The 16795-nt window shown below is 45.4% G+C and overlaps 1 protein-coding gene and 2 pseudogenes across 1 annotated transcript; all 3 read left to right on the top strand.

Annotated features, from left to right (window-relative positions):
* Positions 1-7443: 7443 nt before the first annotated feature.
* LOC146549922 (uncharacterized) lies at positions 7444-11046 on the top strand. Its single transcript, XM_085261609.1, has one exon. It carries the CDS (start codon positions 7921-7923, stop codon positions 8827-8829), a length of 909 nt encoding a protein of 302 aa, XP_085117735.1. The 5' UTR covers positions 7444-7920; the 3' UTR covers positions 8830-11046.
* On the top strand, positions 9018-9584 carry LOC146549923 (thioredoxin-interacting protein pseudogene; annotated as a pseudogene).
* Positions 10853-11718, top strand: LOC146549921 (cytosolic arginine sensor for mTORC1 subunit 2 pseudogene; annotated as a pseudogene).
* The last annotated feature ends 5077 nt before the right edge of the window (positions 11719-16795 follow it).

Here is a 16795-nt window from a genome sequence, read left to right as displayed (position 1 = left end):
TCTAACCCTAACCAGGGGGGGTTTGAAACTTAAACCTTAGAAGGAAAAAAGCCCTAGGGGAGCCTGTAAAGGAAGGAAACAAAAACCCTAGAGAAAAAATAAAATAAAAAAATACTTACCTGTAGAAAAATTAAAAAATACTTACCTGCCGCTAAACCTGTATAAAAGGAAAGAGAAAAACACTTAAGAAAAAAACCTGTAAAAGAGAGAAAGGAAATACTTACCTGTCCTAAAAACCTGTATAAAAGGAAAAAGAAAAGCACTTAAAGAAAAAACCTGTAAAGAAAGGGAAAAGAGAAAAAATTAAAACAAAGAAATACTTACTTGTTGCAAACCTGTATAAAAGGAAAAAAGAAAGGTCTTACCTGACAGAGTCACAATTAAGCCGGGCCAGTCTGAAGAAGGCACTACTCCGCCGAAACGTCACGTGGGCCCCGAGCTACTTCACCCAAGATATGGGCAATTTTTTGAACACCCGGGCAGGGTCTCCATCTTCCTGCCCCCATTGATGGACAGTGCACCCAGGACCCTTTAGGGGGGCCTGCTTTACCTCATCCCTAACCCTAACCCTCCTGAGTTCGTTCATTATGAGAAGTGTTTGTAAAATTTGCCACAGACGTCCATGTGATCAACAACAGACACACGTGATTCCCCTTCGTGGTCTAAACCAATCAGAGATAGTCAGGGGCGGGACCTCTGTCCGTGGTCCAGCTGGAAGTGGAGGTGGATATAGACAGGTGAGTAGCTTGAATGAAGCGATATCGATTCATTAAATCCTGAATTGAATGAATATAAATGTGTTTTACCAGAAACGCCAGAATCTCAGGTTAAAGCTCACAAAACTATTTCAACAACAACCAGCAAATGAGAGCAGGAAACGCATTCCACACGAAGACGTAAACAGAGCGGACCGACGCATCAGAATTAGCTTAGTCGGCGTGGGGGCTAATATCATCCTTAATTCCTTCTTACTTTTGCTGTTTTGCTTCCAACACGATAAAACCCACAGTTCACGCACAGCGAGCTGTGCGTGAACTGTGAGAGAAACTTCAAGAAAAGTTTCCCATCTCAAACATGTGTTTTCTGCATTACTCATTCGCTTATTACCCATCAGTCTACCGTTGTTTACAGCGCTGGCGGCCGCTGTCTTTTCTTTCCTTTGTACTTAAATGACGTCGGATAAGAAAGCTTAATTTCTGCTGTTTAATACTGAAGAAATGTAAACTTTTTCAAATTAGGTATAATTGCAGAATATTTTTAAGGTTATCTGCTATAAAATCCATGCCAGGAAAATCTCCTTTATGTTTTTTATTTTATTTTATTCTCAGTTACTTTGACACAACGGCATGTGCTGTGATGGTCACATCTCTGATAAAGTTTAGTGTCAGTACTGATAAATGATCAGAATTATAAGATCTCTCACTTTCTGAGTAAAAATTGCACCAAATCGAATCTGGACCTTGTGAATCGGAATCAAGTGGATTATAGAAATCAGTGATGATACACAGGCCTTGTGAATATCCTAGGACCGACAGAAGTGGATATAACTGACCGTGGGCAATGAGAAAAGATGAAAAGAACGATTGATAACTTTTTTGTCAAGTTAAGGCCTGATCGATCTGAAATTCATAGCCAGTGCTCTGACAGGGAGCCATCAATCTTTGAACGCTGATTTGGGTGCGCCCAACTTTTTTTAATAGTGTGCATAAGAAAAAGCCAGAAGAGGGAGCACCTCTGGTTCAATCCCAGTTGCAAAGCAGCTGACCAGCTTCTGTGTGTGTGTGTGTGTGTGTGTGTGTGTGTGTGTGTGTGTCTCTCTCTTTTACACAAAAAACACATGTCAATGCGCTTGCAAAAACTTTAATATGCAAAGCACAGGACGTCCCAGCTGGTCGCCCTCCGGTGGACCACAGATGCAATTGCAGCAGAGGGAGCCCCTCTTGTTAAATCCCAGTTGCACTGCAGACCTCACAGTGTGTGTGTGTGTGTGTGTGTGTGTGAGTGTGTGAGAGAGAGAGAGAGAAATTAAAAAGCAATGAAATTCAAATTTTGCACTACAGACCTCACTGTGTGTGTGTGTGTGTGTGTGTGTGTGTGTGTGAGAGAGAGAGAGAGAAATTAAAAAGCAATGAAATTCAAATTTTGCACTACAGACCTCACTGTGTGTGTGTGTGTGTGTGTGTGTGTGTGTGTGTGAGACAGACAGACAGACAGACGGAGAGAGGGAGAGAGAGAGAGATTCAAAGCACTGTAATTCAAATGTTGCACTGCAGACCTCAGTGTGTGTGTGTGTGTGTGTGTGTGTGTGTGTGTGTGTGACAGAGAGACAGACAGAGAGAGAGAGAGAGACACTTGCTGTGGATTTAAAAATTTAAAAAAACACACAGAAAACCCAAAGAGAAAAAGAGGCACAGAAGTCGATTTGTACCGCGTTGAGTTGCAAAGCAGCTGACCAGCTTGTGTGTGTGTGTGTGTGTGTGTGTGTGTGTGTGTCTCTTTTATACAAAAAATACATGTGAGTGCACTTGCAACAACTTTTAATATGCAATGTACAGGACTTGCCAGCTAGGCGCCATCCTGTGGACCAAACATGCAATTGAAAGATGTTATTTTCGCCGGTATAACTCCTTCAGACACTTTGTACCGCATTGAGCCAGCAGAGGGAGCACCTCTTGTTCAATCCCAGTGGCACAGCAGCTGCTCTGCTTCTGTGTGTGTGTGTGTGTGTGTGTGTGTGTGTGTGTGTGTGTGTGTGACAGAGAGAGAGAGAGAGAGAGTGACACTTGCTGTGTATTTAAGAAACAAACGCTCAAAGAAACCAAACAGAATGACACAGGCAGAAAGACACTGTTTTATTTTGGTAACCAATGATGCATTTCTTCTCCCCTTGTACAGTGCACCCTGAAGCCGTGTGTGGACCAGGAGATCAGCAGAACAGGAACCACAGAGCGTCAGCGGCAGACATCCAAGCTGCACAGGGCACACGCAGCACCAGGCAGAATTAATGACGTCCCTGATCCACAGCTCAAGCCCAGCCACCCGCTGCCTCCTCGCCGCCTCCTCCCGGGACCTTCAAGGACCACCCACCAGCCACTGGTACACATTCCAATCTTACACAATGGCCCCAGCATCACAGGGCATCTCCTGACATTAAAATCTATCCTGATTTCTGTTGTTTTTCCCTCATCTCTGAGCCGCTGAGTGTGAGTGTGTGTGTGTGTGTGTGTGTGTGTGTCTCTTTTACACAAAAAATACATGTGAGTGCACTTGCAACAACTTTTAATATGCAATGTACAGGACTTGCCAGCTAGGCGCCATCCTGTGGACCAAACATGCAATTGAAAGATGTTATTTTCGCCGGTATAACTCCTTCAGACACTTTGTACCGCATTGAGCCAGCAGAGGGAGCACCTCTTGTTCAATCCCAGTGGCACAGCAGCTGTACTACTCATTAACGGTGCTGTTTTTGACCATCCTTTGATGACACATTTGTGCTTGACAAAAACAGGAGCTGCCTCCTTATATTTGAGGTGACAACAACTGAGTTTGTACATGGCAAGGGGAATAACAGCAGAGGTAAAGACAGTGAAGATGTGATTGGGAGAAGGAAGCCAAGATTTAGTTGGAAGACAAGGTTACATTCTACATACTGTTGCTCAACTTTCTACTCTTACTATCTTTTTTGTTTGTTTTTAGTAGACTGCTCTTGTATTTTTATGCATCAGTTATGAGGTATAGAAAACTTTGAAGAACAAAAGAGCACGAGCACACAAGCTTGTATTGTTTTTGTTTTGTATTGGCACGGCAGTTTAAAAAAAAAAAAAGAAAAAAGGAAAAAAAAGAAAAAGATCCATCTGCGTATCTAATTAATGCTTTTTCAAATTAAGACATTTTGTTTTGTTTTTTCCTTTTTCTCAGTACTTGCCTGAACTGCATGGTGGTAAGAAGTAGTTTTTGGAGGAGTAAAGAAGGTTGTTGTTGGGCTGGTTAGCTTTGTCTGTCTTTGGAATTTTCTTACAGGACACCCAAGCATAACTGTAACATTTGGGGGCTTCGTCCGGTGGTCGAGAGAGGGAGTGTGGAGCAGGGAAATTATTTTACTGCTATTGTTAAATAATTGTCATCATTACCATTGCATTAATAATATAATCTGGAGTTTATATTGCATTCAGGGGTTAAACAGTGTCTCTTTCAGAAAGACTGAGTTGCAGGCTGACAGGAAGTTGTATGCAGAAGTGAAAGCAGGAAGTTATTTTGAGCAGCAGGCTAAGACGAGGCTTTAACAATGTAACAGATAGCTTTAAGAAGGCTTTAAGGTTTTATGCACACAGGTATTAAATTAACTTTGTATTCCAGGTGCAGTTATAACTATTTTATACATATTGCATATCTGTGCTTATTTGAGTTGATGTTCAGGTTCTTTAAAGGTCTTAAGCTTCAACTAGTGAGAGTGTCTAGATGATCCATGCTGAGGGAAAACTAGAACATAGAAGGAATTGCAATACATGCTTACAAAACACTTATATATCAGATCATTTTATATTAAGGTTTTAGTAGAGGTTCTTGGTTAAAACATTTATTTAGTAGAAGACATACACATAGTCTCAGTGAGCTTCTGGTCTGGTAAAAGGTCAGAAGTGCAACAGGTGAATTGAGAAAGAGCATTTGAGGACGAGACACAGATAGTAGGTGAAGAGGTGACACAAAGAGCATGTGAGGTCGTGACACACACACACATGAGTTAAATTTATTTAGAGGAGAGATTACTCATGTCTGGTTGTAACTGCAAAAGTGTCTCGGTAAAAGAGGAACCGTTCCTTGTTGTCTCGGCAAGAAAGAGGAACAAGACAAGAACTGAAAGGTAGACAGGAAGGGCTAGCCATGAAAATAGAAGATGATTTTCTGGGTGAAAAGTCATGATGGTGTTGATCTGATCTATGTATAAAATGTACCGGTGACGCATGAAGGGGCGTCAGTAAACAAACCCTGATGCTATAAAATATCTGTTCATGCTTTGATTAAGTCGAGGACTACTGGCTGTCTGCGTACAGAGTGTCTTCCCACACGTGTGTTCATTAAAATCATTGTTGGACCAAGATCCTCTGGACCATGGGTGGTGTGTACTCTCTTTCCTCAATTTTGAACCTTAACATTCTAGGCGCCATCCTGTGGACCAAACATGCAATTGAAAGATGTTATTTTCGCCGGTATAACTCCTTCAGACACTTTGTACCGCATTGAGCCAGCAGAGGGAGCACCTCTTGTTCAATCCCAGTGGCACAGCAGCTGCTCTGCTTCTGTGTGTGTGTGTGTGTGTGTGTGTGTGTGTGTGTGTGTGTGTGTGTGACAGAGAGACAGACAGAGAGAGAGAGAGAGAGACACTTGCTGTGTATTTAAAAAACAAGCGCTCAAACAAACCAAAGAGAACGACAGAGGCAGAAAGACACTGTTTTTTTTGTGGTAACCCATGAGGTCTTGCTATCGAATTGTACAGTGCATCCTGAAGCAAGGCCGAGCAGATGACATAGTGCTCCACAGGCCTGCTTCTGGTGCCTGCTCCTGTACCAACCTGCTGCAGAAACAGAAAAAGACAAGAAGTCACGTAAGATAAAACAAAGAAAATAATGTAAATACACACGGAAAGGATTTAAAGGAAGGGGGTGCCATAAACAAAAGTACAGTGAACAAAGGACGGGATGTCAAAAAAGACAGGGGGTGCCATAAAAAGATAAAGAGACAATCCTAATAAATGTATCTGACTCCAGCAATTTGCACTAAAATTTCTAGAAAGCTGGTTTTCTTTCTCCTGCTCGCCTTGTCTGAATATGGAGTAAACACAGAAAGACAAGAAAAAACAAGGGGAAAACAAAGAGAAAAATAGTAAGAAAACTAAAGATATGAAAGACAAGAAGTCACGTAAAATAGAAAGAAAAGCAGAAAAAGAAAAAGACAAGAAGTCAGAAAAAGAAAAGGACAAGCAGTCAACTTAAAAAAGCCCAAGTGGGAGGAGCTAACAAGAGTATAAAAGGCCAAGAGAGGCAAACAGAAAACAGAGAGACAAAGACAAGACACACTGGGTCGGCCTGAAGAAGGCAAAAACATGCTGAAACGTCGCGAACGGCCCAGTGAATGCTAAATGTGCACTAAAACCCTAGATATGGGCAATTTTTTGAACCAGGGCAGGGACACCACCACCCGGCCCCATCGATGGCCCGTGCACCTCAGGCTACCAGCTTGCTGGTGGCCTGATTCTTTTCTTAACACCTAACCAGCCAGTGCCTCGTGGGGTTGGGGGTGCCCCTGCCCTCTATCTTACCCTAACCCTAACCACAGGGGGGTCCCTAACACAAAAAACGAAGACAAGAAGTCACGTAAGAAAGAAAAACAAGTAGAAAAAGAAAAAGACAAGAAGTCACGTACAAGAAAGAAAGATAAGCAGAAAAAGCAAAAGACAAGAAGTCACGTACAAGAGAGAAAGACAAGTAGTCAGAAAAAGAAAAAGACAAGAAGTCACGTACAAGAAAGAAAGATAAACAGAAACAGAAAAAGACAAGAAGTCACGTAAGATAAAACAAAGAAAATAATGTAAATACACACGGAAAGGATTTAAAGGAAGGGGGTGCCATAAACAAAAGTACAGTGAACAAAGGACGGGATGTCAAAAAAGACAGGGGGTGCCATAAAAAGATAAAGAGACAATCCTAATAAATGCTTCTGGCGTAGGATCTTGGTGCGGCCGTTTGCCTGGTAGGTGTGTTTGGCTATGATGGCAGCCTTGGGCACAACAATGCGGGAGCAGGTGTTCTCAAACTTCGCATTGATGCAGATCTCTTCGCCTTCACAGAATCCACGCCGGTCAATTTTTGCATTCAATGACACCTGACCGTCAGGGATGAACATGCAGGTGACTTTCTTCTCGGAGGGTCAGCGCTCGTTTGCATGTATTAGCTCTAGAATTGCCACAGTTATCCAAGTAACGGATGAGCGATCAAAGGAACCATAACTGATTTAATGAGCCATTCACAGTTTCACTGTACCGGCCGCGTGTACTTAGACCTGCATGGCTTAATCTTTGAGACAAGCATATGCTACTGGCAGGATCAACCAGGTAGCCCCTCAGGCGGCGGCAGCGGCGCGCACGCACGCGCTCGCTCGCTCGCTCGGGGCTACTGAGCCCTGTCGACCAGGGCGAGGCTTTCCGGATGCACGTGTGGACCGGGGCGAGGGTTCGAGAAACCGTGTTTGCCGGACGGGGCCCCGTCGCCCTCGCGGGGTGGGCAAACTCTGGGTTTGCCTACCCACTCTGCGACGAGGCCCGCCGTGGTATGACCACCGGGACGGACCGGGCGTCTCGGTCTCGCTACCGAGCGATCGCGTCTGGCGGGGGGGGGGAAGCGTGGGGAGGACAGGGCGGGGTCCGAGAACCACCACCCCCTTCGACCTTCGCGCTGTAACCCCCGGCCAGCGCTAGAGGCGAGCCTGCGGGCCGGAGGAGCTGACCGCCCGAAGGCGCCGGCGAAGGTGCCGGGCCCGGCGGCAGCCCTCTGATGGCAGGCCACGTTTGCCAGTCGATCGGGGTGGGAGGGCACAACCCTAGAAAAAAACTTACCTGTTAAAATAAAGCCTGTATAAAGGAAAGAAAAAACTTACCTGTTAAAATAAAGCCTGTATAAAGGAAAGAAACAAAAAGGAAAACACTTATTCACCTGGGCTCGACTGAAGAAGGCACTTCTATGCCGAAACGTCTCGCGATAGCCCATTAGCTCTCAAACCCAAGACATGGGTAATTTTTGGAACCGCCGGGCAGGGTCTCCACCTCCCGGCCCCCATTGATGGACAGTGCAGTCAGGCCCTTGGTGGCCTGTTATCACCTAAACCCTAACCCCCTAACCAGACCCCCCTCCCCTCCGGCGGCCGGACATGCTGAAGTGTATCCCCCTGTGGCGCTGCAACCGCCACGTCGAGTCGGTGGACAAGCGGCATTGCAACTTGCAGACGGTTCCTGATGAAATATTTCGATACAGCCGCAGTTTGGAGGAGCTTCTCCTTGATGCCAATCAACTCAAAGAGCTACCAAAGCCTTTCTTCAGACTACTGAACCTCCGGAAACTTGGCCTGAGCGACAATGAGATCCAGAGACTCCCGCCTGAGGTGGCTAACTTCATGCAACTGGTGGAATTGGACATCTCCAGGAACGATATTTCTGAGATCCCAGAGAGCATTAAGTTTTGCAGGGCCTTGGAGATTGCAGACTTCAGTGGAAACCCCCTCTCCAGATTGCCGGATGGTTTCACTGAACTCCGAGCGCTCGCTCACCTGGCCCTCAATGATGTGTCATTACAGATGTTGCCCAATGACATTGGAAATTTGGCCAACCTGGTGACGTTGGAGCTCAGGGAGAACCTGTTGAAGTCTCTGCCCACGTCGCTCTCTTTCCTGGTGAAACTGGAACAGCTGGACCTGGGCAGCAATGAACTGGAAGTTTTGCCGGATACCCTCGGCGCTCTCCCCAACCTAAGGGAGCTGTGGCTGGACCGTAACCAGTTGTCCTCATTACCACCAGAGCTGGGAAACCTTCGTAGGTTGGTGTGTCTGGATGTGTCGGAGAATCGTCTGGAGGAGCTCCCGTCAGAGCTGAATGGCCTCCTGGCTCTCACAGACCTGCTGCTCACACAGAACCTGCTGGAGGTCGTCCCGGACAGCATAGGGTCTCTGAAACAGCTGTCCATCCTGAAGGTGGACCAGAACAGACTGACCCATCTGACTGATTCAATAGGCGAGTGTGAAAACCTCACAGAACTTGTCCTGACGGAGATAAGAAAGATCTAACCCAAGACATGGGTAATTTTTGGACCTGCTGGGCAGGGTCTCCACCTCCCGGCCCCCATTGATGGACAGTGCACTCAGGCCCCTGGTGGCCTGCTATCACCATAATCCTAACCCAGGAGGGAAGGACCGCGCATTCCTCGGTCCCCCCCAGGGGGGACGGGGCCGTAACCAACGCCCTAACCCTAATGATGCGGGTGTCCGCGCTGAAGCTTCTGGGTCTGGGCTGCGCCAAGGTGGAGTACGCTAAAGGCAAGCAGCGGTGCCGACAGGAGGCCGAGTACCTCAGACATGAAACGGTCCTGCGGCTGCAAGACCAGCCCACAGACTCTGACGGCTCTGTGGTGTTGAGACCTGGCAACAAGTACGAGTACACGTTTGGATTCGAGCTCCCTCAGCAAGGGCAACTGGTGTCGTCATACAAGGGGAAGTTCGGCTACGTCCAGTACTGTGTCAAAGCCCTGATGGAGAGGCCGCAGCAGCCCGTGCTAGAGTGCAAGAAATGTTTCGAGGTGGAGGAGCCACTGGATGTCAACACCCCAGACCTGCTGTCTCCAGCAGGTGGCATGAAGCAGAAGAAAGTCACCTGCATGTTCATCCCTGACGGTCCCTGGGTACTGGAAGGCTGGTGCGTTCATAAAGATGGGACTGTGAGGCGGAGGAGGAGTTCAACGGCAATGCTCGCATGCTGCCGGTCGGCTGAAGTCCACCAGTGGGAACCGTGGAACTGTGGTCCACCTGTTAAGGACCAAACTTGAAAACAGGCAGAAGGTCTGAACTCCAGAGGAGGTTGGATGGAGAAGTAAAGGCACGAGTGTGGAGGTGGACTGAAATGTTGGTCGTTTGTTATGTCAGCTGCCTTCAACCTGCTTCATCGCTTATGAGTCTTCCTGCTCGTGCTCCTCAGACCAGAGATGTTGAGGCCCGATGGCACAGTGATATGCTGCATTTCTGAATAAGCTGCCCTTTCCAGAGACTCTCCATTTACAGCCACTATGACTTTGTTACTGGGCCGAGCACTGGCCTGCTGTGGCACCGTGGCTTTTTCTCATTGCACTCCAAGACTGTATTTTTACAGGACTACTCAAAAGGAAACATCCTTTTACCAGTCCACTCAGTTTGCATCGCTGTTACGAAATTGTTGGGAACACTGTTGCTTTTCAGAATCACAGCATGTAAATTTCTTCCTTAAATGTCAGTAGTGTTACCAGTGTTTGAAAAAAGTCCTTTATTCCTATATTGTTGCTTTTGACTCTCCTACTGCCCAGAAGACTCTGTTCAACTGAACAATGTTTTTGATGTGGAGATATGCAACTTCCACCAGTCACCACAGCTTGGTGACTGGTGCTAATTACTGTGAGTGCCGTCCATACCACACGCTCTCGATGGAACGCACTTTATCTGAGGATCCTTGTATCTGATCTGCAGTTGTCCCAGGCAACATTTCATTTAAGAGTTCCACTTCTGTGAATTCACAACTTCTGTTCTTTCAGGGCGCAGGGAAATCACTGTTAATGACTCATTTGTGAGAAAATATGTTTGTAATACGCTCTTGATACGTGCAGATGTTTTTGTATGAAAGCCGAGGGGAGAATATAAAAGGCGGAGCTCACACAGGAGCTCATTTTCCACTCGGCACTCGATGAGAGCACATCTCTGCCAGTCCAACTGTTGCCAGCTAACCTAGCTTACAGTTTTCTGTGTGCCACACCTGAAGAAGACCGTGTACGGTCGAAACGTTGTGTTTTTTGTGTTTATTTTTAAATAAACAGTTTTTTTTGGCACACCTTCTTTTGTTGTTTACTGTTTTTACGTGACTTTTTCCTTTCCACATTTTGGAAAGCGTTTTTTGTTCACATTAAAATTAAATAAATATTTTTTGAAGCACATTTAATTTTTTTTGGAAAAAAGAAAAGAAGAAAAAAATTCTGGACGCCATGGACGACGGCTGGACGGTGGTATGCTATGGCCGCCGCCGCCAACGTGACCGCCAAGTCTTCTGGGACGGGTACGGAGGGCCGCAGGGAGGGATGGACCGTGCACGCTCCTTTTCCTTTCGGAGAAGGGATTATCTTCCCCACCCTAACCCATTTTAGTCCTTCCTCAAATGAGAAGACGTAAAAGATGGAGCTTCATATTTTAGAGCACAGCTTGAAAGTGGCGAGTATAGAGAAAGAAGGGATCCAGATTTGCACTCACGGATTAATAAAACTCGCCTTCCTGGCCTCCAAAACAAGATGCAAGTTTTTCAGTTTGACAGAGACTCCAGAGGACTATACCATCATCGTCGACGAGGAAGGATTTAAAGAGCTGCCCCAGTCGGAGCACATCAGCGTTGCCGACGCCACGTGGGTGGCCCTTAACGTGGTGTCAGGAGGTAGCAACACATCCACTTCACAACCCATAGGAGTCACCAAAATCGCTAAATCAGTCATCGCACCACTGGCCGACCACAACATTTCTGTTTTCATGCTGTCGACGTATCAGACGGACTTCATCCTGGTTCGAGAGCGAGACCTCCCGATGGTCATGCACACTCTGTCTTCCGAATTCACTTTGTTTCGAGTGGTCAACGGGGAGACTGTTGCTGCTCACAATCTGGGGGTGACCAATGGCTTTGTGAAACCAAAACTAGTGCCCCGTCCTATCATTCACCCCTTATCCAGTCATAAGAAACAGAAAACGTACAAGTTGTGAAATAAGAAAAAGAAAAACGTACAAGTTGAGAAATGGAAGAAACACGTAAAAGCCGTAGAACTGGAAAGGACAAATGAGAAGGGGGTGCCAGAGAGGAAAAATACAGGACGGGATGTCAATAAAGCAGGGGGTGCCATTTAAAAATTAAAAATATAAACAGAATGAAAAAGTTAAAGAAAGAATAAGAAAAAGAAAACGTACAAGTTGAGAAATAAGAAAAGAAAACGTACAAGTTGAGAAATATAAGAAAGTTAAAGAACAAACAGAGAAACAGAAATATAAAGAAAAGAAAGAAAACAGAAAGCCCAAAGTGGGTGGAGACAGAGAGTATATAAAAGCCGAGACAGGCAAGAAACAGAAACAGAAGACACGTTGGGCCAGCTTGAAAAAGGCACAAATACGCCGAAACGTCGCGAAGGCCCAACGATGCGCATTGGCCAATTATCACCCTATATGGGCAATTTTTTGAACGGGGGACGTCTGCCCACTTCATTCGTCGTGAGCGTGCCTCCAAGGGGGTCCAGCGGCTGCTGGGTCCCCTTTCTCTTTCCTCATCCCTAACCAACCCTAATCATACCTGCATTTGTCCACTGGAGGGAGACAAAAACACCAAGCTCTGAGATTCAAATTTTGAACTGCAGACCTCACAGTGTCTGTGTGTGTGTGTGTGTGTGTGTGTGTGTGTGTGTGTGCGTGCTTTGGTGTGTGTGTGTGTGTGTGCTTTGGTGTGTGTGTGTGTGTGTGTGTGTGTGTGTGTGTGTGTGTGTGACAGAGAGAGAGAGAGAGAGTGACACTTGCTGTGTATTTAAGAAACAAACGCTCAAAGAAACCAAACAGAATGACACAGGCAGAAAGACACTGTTTTATTTGTGGTAACCAATGATGCATTTCTTCTCCCCTTGTACAGGGCCTTTTATGACAGGAACAGGAACCACAGAGCGTCAGCGGCAGACATCCAAGCTGCACAGGGCACACGCAGCACCAGGCAGAATTAATGACGTCCCTGATCCACAGCTCAAGCCCAGCCACCCGCTGCCTCCTCGCCGCCTCCTCCCGGGACCTTCAAGGACCACCCACCAGCCACTGGTACACATTCCAATCTTACACAATGGCCCCAGCATCACAGGGCATCTCCTGACATTAAAATCTATCCTGATTTCTGTTGTTTTTCCCTCATCTCTGAGCCGCTGAGTGTGAGTGTGTGTGTGTGTGTGTGTGTGTGTGTCTCTCTCTCTTTTACACAAAAAACACATGTCAGTTGTTAAGGAAAATGTTATAAAACACTTCTTCAGTAAAGACTCAGAGAAGAGAAACACACAGAACTTCTTGCTAGCAAGGGCAGCCTCCACTCTAAGAGACTCCAGTGAGAGAACTGCCCCGGTCTTTATTTTATACTCCATTGAGCGTGTGTGTGTGTGTGTGTGTGTGTGTGTGTGTGTGTGTTGACAGAGAGAGAGAGAGAGAGAGACAGAGAGAGAGGGAGAGAGGGAGAGAGAGAGGGAGAGATACAAAGGAATGTAATTCAAATTTTGCACTTCAGACCTTACAGTGTGTGTGTGTGTGTGTGTGTGTGACAGAGAGACAGACAGAGAGAGAGAGAGAGAGACACTTGCTGTGGATTTAAAAATTTTAAAAAACACACAGAAAACCCAAAGAGAAAAAGAGGCACACAAGTCGATTTGTACCGCATTGAGTTGCAAAGCAGCTGACCAGCTTGTGTGTGTGTGTGTGTGTGTGTGTGTGTGTGTGTGTGTGTGTGTGTGTTGACAGAGAGAGAGAGAGAGAGAGAGAGAGACAGAGTGAGAGAGAGGGAGAGATACAAAGGAATGTAATTCAAATTTTGCACTTCAGACCTTACAGTGTGAGTGTGTGTGTGTGTGTGTGTGTGTGTGTGTGTCTCTTTTACACAAAAAATGCACTTGCAACAACTTTAATATGGAATGTACTGGACTTCCCAGCTAGGCGCCCTCCTGTGGACGACAGGTGCAATCCCAGTTGCACAGCACTTGACCAGCTTCTGTGTGTGTGTGTGTGTGTGTGTGTGTGTGTGTGTGTGTGTGTGACAGACAGACAGACAGAGAGGGAGATTCAAAGCATCAGGACCAGGAGATGACACAGTGCTCCAAAGGCCTGGTTCTGCTGCCTCCTCCTCCACCCACCTGCTGCAGACGCTTCTGTGAAGGGAAACTGCTACATGTTATGTCACCAATCCCTGCCATGCTGCGTGTCTAACGACCCGGCAGGGCCTGCTGAGTACAGTGGTGGTGGACCCAGGCCCTCTGCACCTTCCTTTCTCCGATTGGGACCGTTTTGTCCCATCCTTTTTGGTCCGATTCGCCATATCTCCAGAACCGAAGAAGCCATCGGCGTGGCCTCTTCGCCACAGCGTCCGGCACCCACCAAAACCCCCACCTAGACACCAACCTAACCCCTAATTATTGCTAGTTATTTTAATTTTTACCTGTCGTCTTGTGTTCCAGTCGGTCGCAGCAGCAGTGTGTTACCAGTCGCCAATACTCTCCTCTTTAGTTTGAGAAGTCTCCTTTTGTATTAACTATGCTTTTCCAAAAACGTCTATCTTTGTGTACACGTTGAATGAATGTTAATGGGAGACCAGTTCTTTGGGGGGTTTTTTTGGGGTTTTTTTGTGGACAATCCTTGTCAGTGTTGGAGGAGGACTGTGAAGGACGACCGTTTTGCTCTCCCTGACATTTCGTATTAATGCTGGTCAAGAACAAAAATGAGAATGACACTGCTGGAAGTTATCACATCACTATAGTTTCTTTTAATAAGCACTTTTTAAAACTTTATATATTTATAATGCAAGGTAGCTAATGAGTAGACATACTGAGTTTGTGGGTCTCGTCTTTATGACATGTTTAAAAAAAAAAAAAGAGAGAGAGAAAAAGATTTGACTGTTTGTCCTCAAACTTTCAGACTCTGCTTTTGTTTCCCCAGCCCCGATTTCTGAGTGAAGGTACGCGTTTCAGGATATTTCATTGAAATATTGCTCTAATATTTTCAGTTTAGTTCTGGCACAAGGCACACAACACAGACACACTGAGCTCGGCCTGAAGAAGGCGAAGGAACGCCGAAACGTCGCGAAGAGCTCAGTAGATGCGCGTAAACCCAAGATGGGCAATTTTTTTGAACTGGGGCAGGGGTACCACCATCCTGTCCCACGGTGGAGAGTGCATCTCAAGGAACCGGCGATTGCTGGTTCCCTGATCTTTTTTCAACACCCTAACCCTTTACCACAGACGTGGAGTGAGGACCCGCTGTTCACTTTCAGTCAGTACACTGAAAATGAGTTTCATCAGACTAACCACAAATGTACGACAGTCAAGAACTTCTGCAGCTCTGAGCCAAGTTTCCTAAACAGTCTGCAGTATGAGGAGGACGAGGGATTATCTTCCACAACCTAACAGTGTACAGTGACTGATCAGGCAGTACAGTTTTAGGAACCTTTTTAACTGAGGCAGGATGGCATTTTGGTTTTTAATCAGAATCTACCCTTCAGCCAGAATTCATTTAAAGAGCTGTGGGAACATCTACCTGTGACTGAATCTCTGTCCGTCAGTTTGGACACTACCTCAACCGTGAACAGCATTGTTTTTATACTTGGATCTGTTGTGCCAAAGTAGGTAGTTTCCCCTGTGCTGGGAGCACGCAGGAAGTACTGATGTTTTCATTTTGTGAAAAAGTGAAAAATTAGTATCGTTACATTACCATTCAGTTTGAGGGTTACAACAGAAAATTATGTTATATATATATATATATATATATATATATATATATATTTATTGGAAAAGCCGACGTAGGACAGTTTTCCAATTTCATTGTACTACTGTACTATGTATGACTGTGAAATGACAATAAAGAGTTATCTTATCTTTTCTCATCTCACGGGGTATCAGATGGGATTATTTTAATAAAACATTAACATTTTGGCTGATAACTATTTTTATTCTCCTGTAACTTTACTCTAAAAAGAGCTAAATCCTCTAAAGTTTCAGGAGTAATGCGTCATAATAAGAAGTGTTTGTGAATGAAAAATCAGCAATGTGAGATACTGTTTGTCCGTGATTTACACAGGGGGAACAAATTGTGGCAGGATCAGCCTGATATTATTTGTATCCCACTATAACTTCGTTGTATAAAGAGCTAACTTCTCAAAAATGTCAGGAGTAGTTAGTCATTATGAGAAGTGTTTGTAAACTAAAAATCAACAATGTGGGATACTGTTTGTCCGTGATTTGGACAGTCCAGCGTGTGCTCCGGACGCAGGGGAAACAAATTCTGTCGGGGATACCTAGTTTGGCAGGACACCTGTCCGAGTATCAGGTGAACTGAACTTATGGTAAGAAGTTATGACCTGCAGTCTATCTGGGTCAGATATAAACCAATTTTAGGTGGAGTTTATTTTTGTTATGCTGACTTTTTACAGTCAGTTACAATACCTAGCTAGCATGATGGAGTTTCCATACAGCTGGGCGGGTGCTTTGATGTTACTGATACCATAGTGAACTGTATTTTATTCATAAGGTTAGTTAGTAGAGTTGCCTGTAAAAAAGACGGAATCAACCCTCATTCAGAGAAAATATCACGCGTTTTGTATTAAGGTGAAAAGGAACACAGTTTGTCCCGGACTTCAGCTAGAATGGAAAAAAAGACACAAAGCTAGATTTATTCTGTCTTTACGCTGTCAGCTGCCTCTTCTCCTCTCATTCTCCCCCCTCTCGCTCCTGTTGCTACTTCAACGGCTTTTCTCGTGTTTATTTATCGCCCACTTTGCGCCAGAAAGAAGAAACCAGCGGATGTTGCGCTAAACAAGAGCAGCACGTTTAAGCTTGATCAGCTGCTGTTAGAATTTGGAATTTGATATTACTTTCTAGTATCAGCTGATGTTTGCTGGAGCCACAGCTGTAAAAGCTGCTGCTCATGATGGTTTGTATATCTGGTGAGAGGGAAACATGAAGATGAATCCAGGAGATGTCCTTACTGAATCATCAGAGCTGGACAGGTGATGGAGAAAGGTTTACCTTTTAGGTGACAGGAATGAGTTGAAGGAAAGTTATGAGCTGTTTCTGAGAGACAAATAACACCATTATTATGTTGCCAAATGATGTTATAACACCATAACATCATTTGGCACACTGACTTCTGAGGACATTTTAAATGGCACTCGCCATCAGAAAGGTTGCCTACCCCTGGTCTAGAAGAACAAAGTAAACTTCGGGAGAACGGACCAGTTAGTTTTAACAGCTCTTAA

This window comes from Mchenga conophoros, linkage group LG22 (assembly GCF_057382185.1).
Source record: "Mchenga conophoros isolate Kocher_MC1m ecotype Shallow Benthic linkage group LG22, M_conophoros_male_GT1.1, whole genome shotgun sequence".
Lineage (NCBI taxonomy): Eukaryota > Metazoa > Chordata > Actinopteri > Cichliformes > Cichlidae > Mchenga > Mchenga conophoros.
This window is presented reverse-complemented; position numbering and strand designations above follow the sequence as displayed.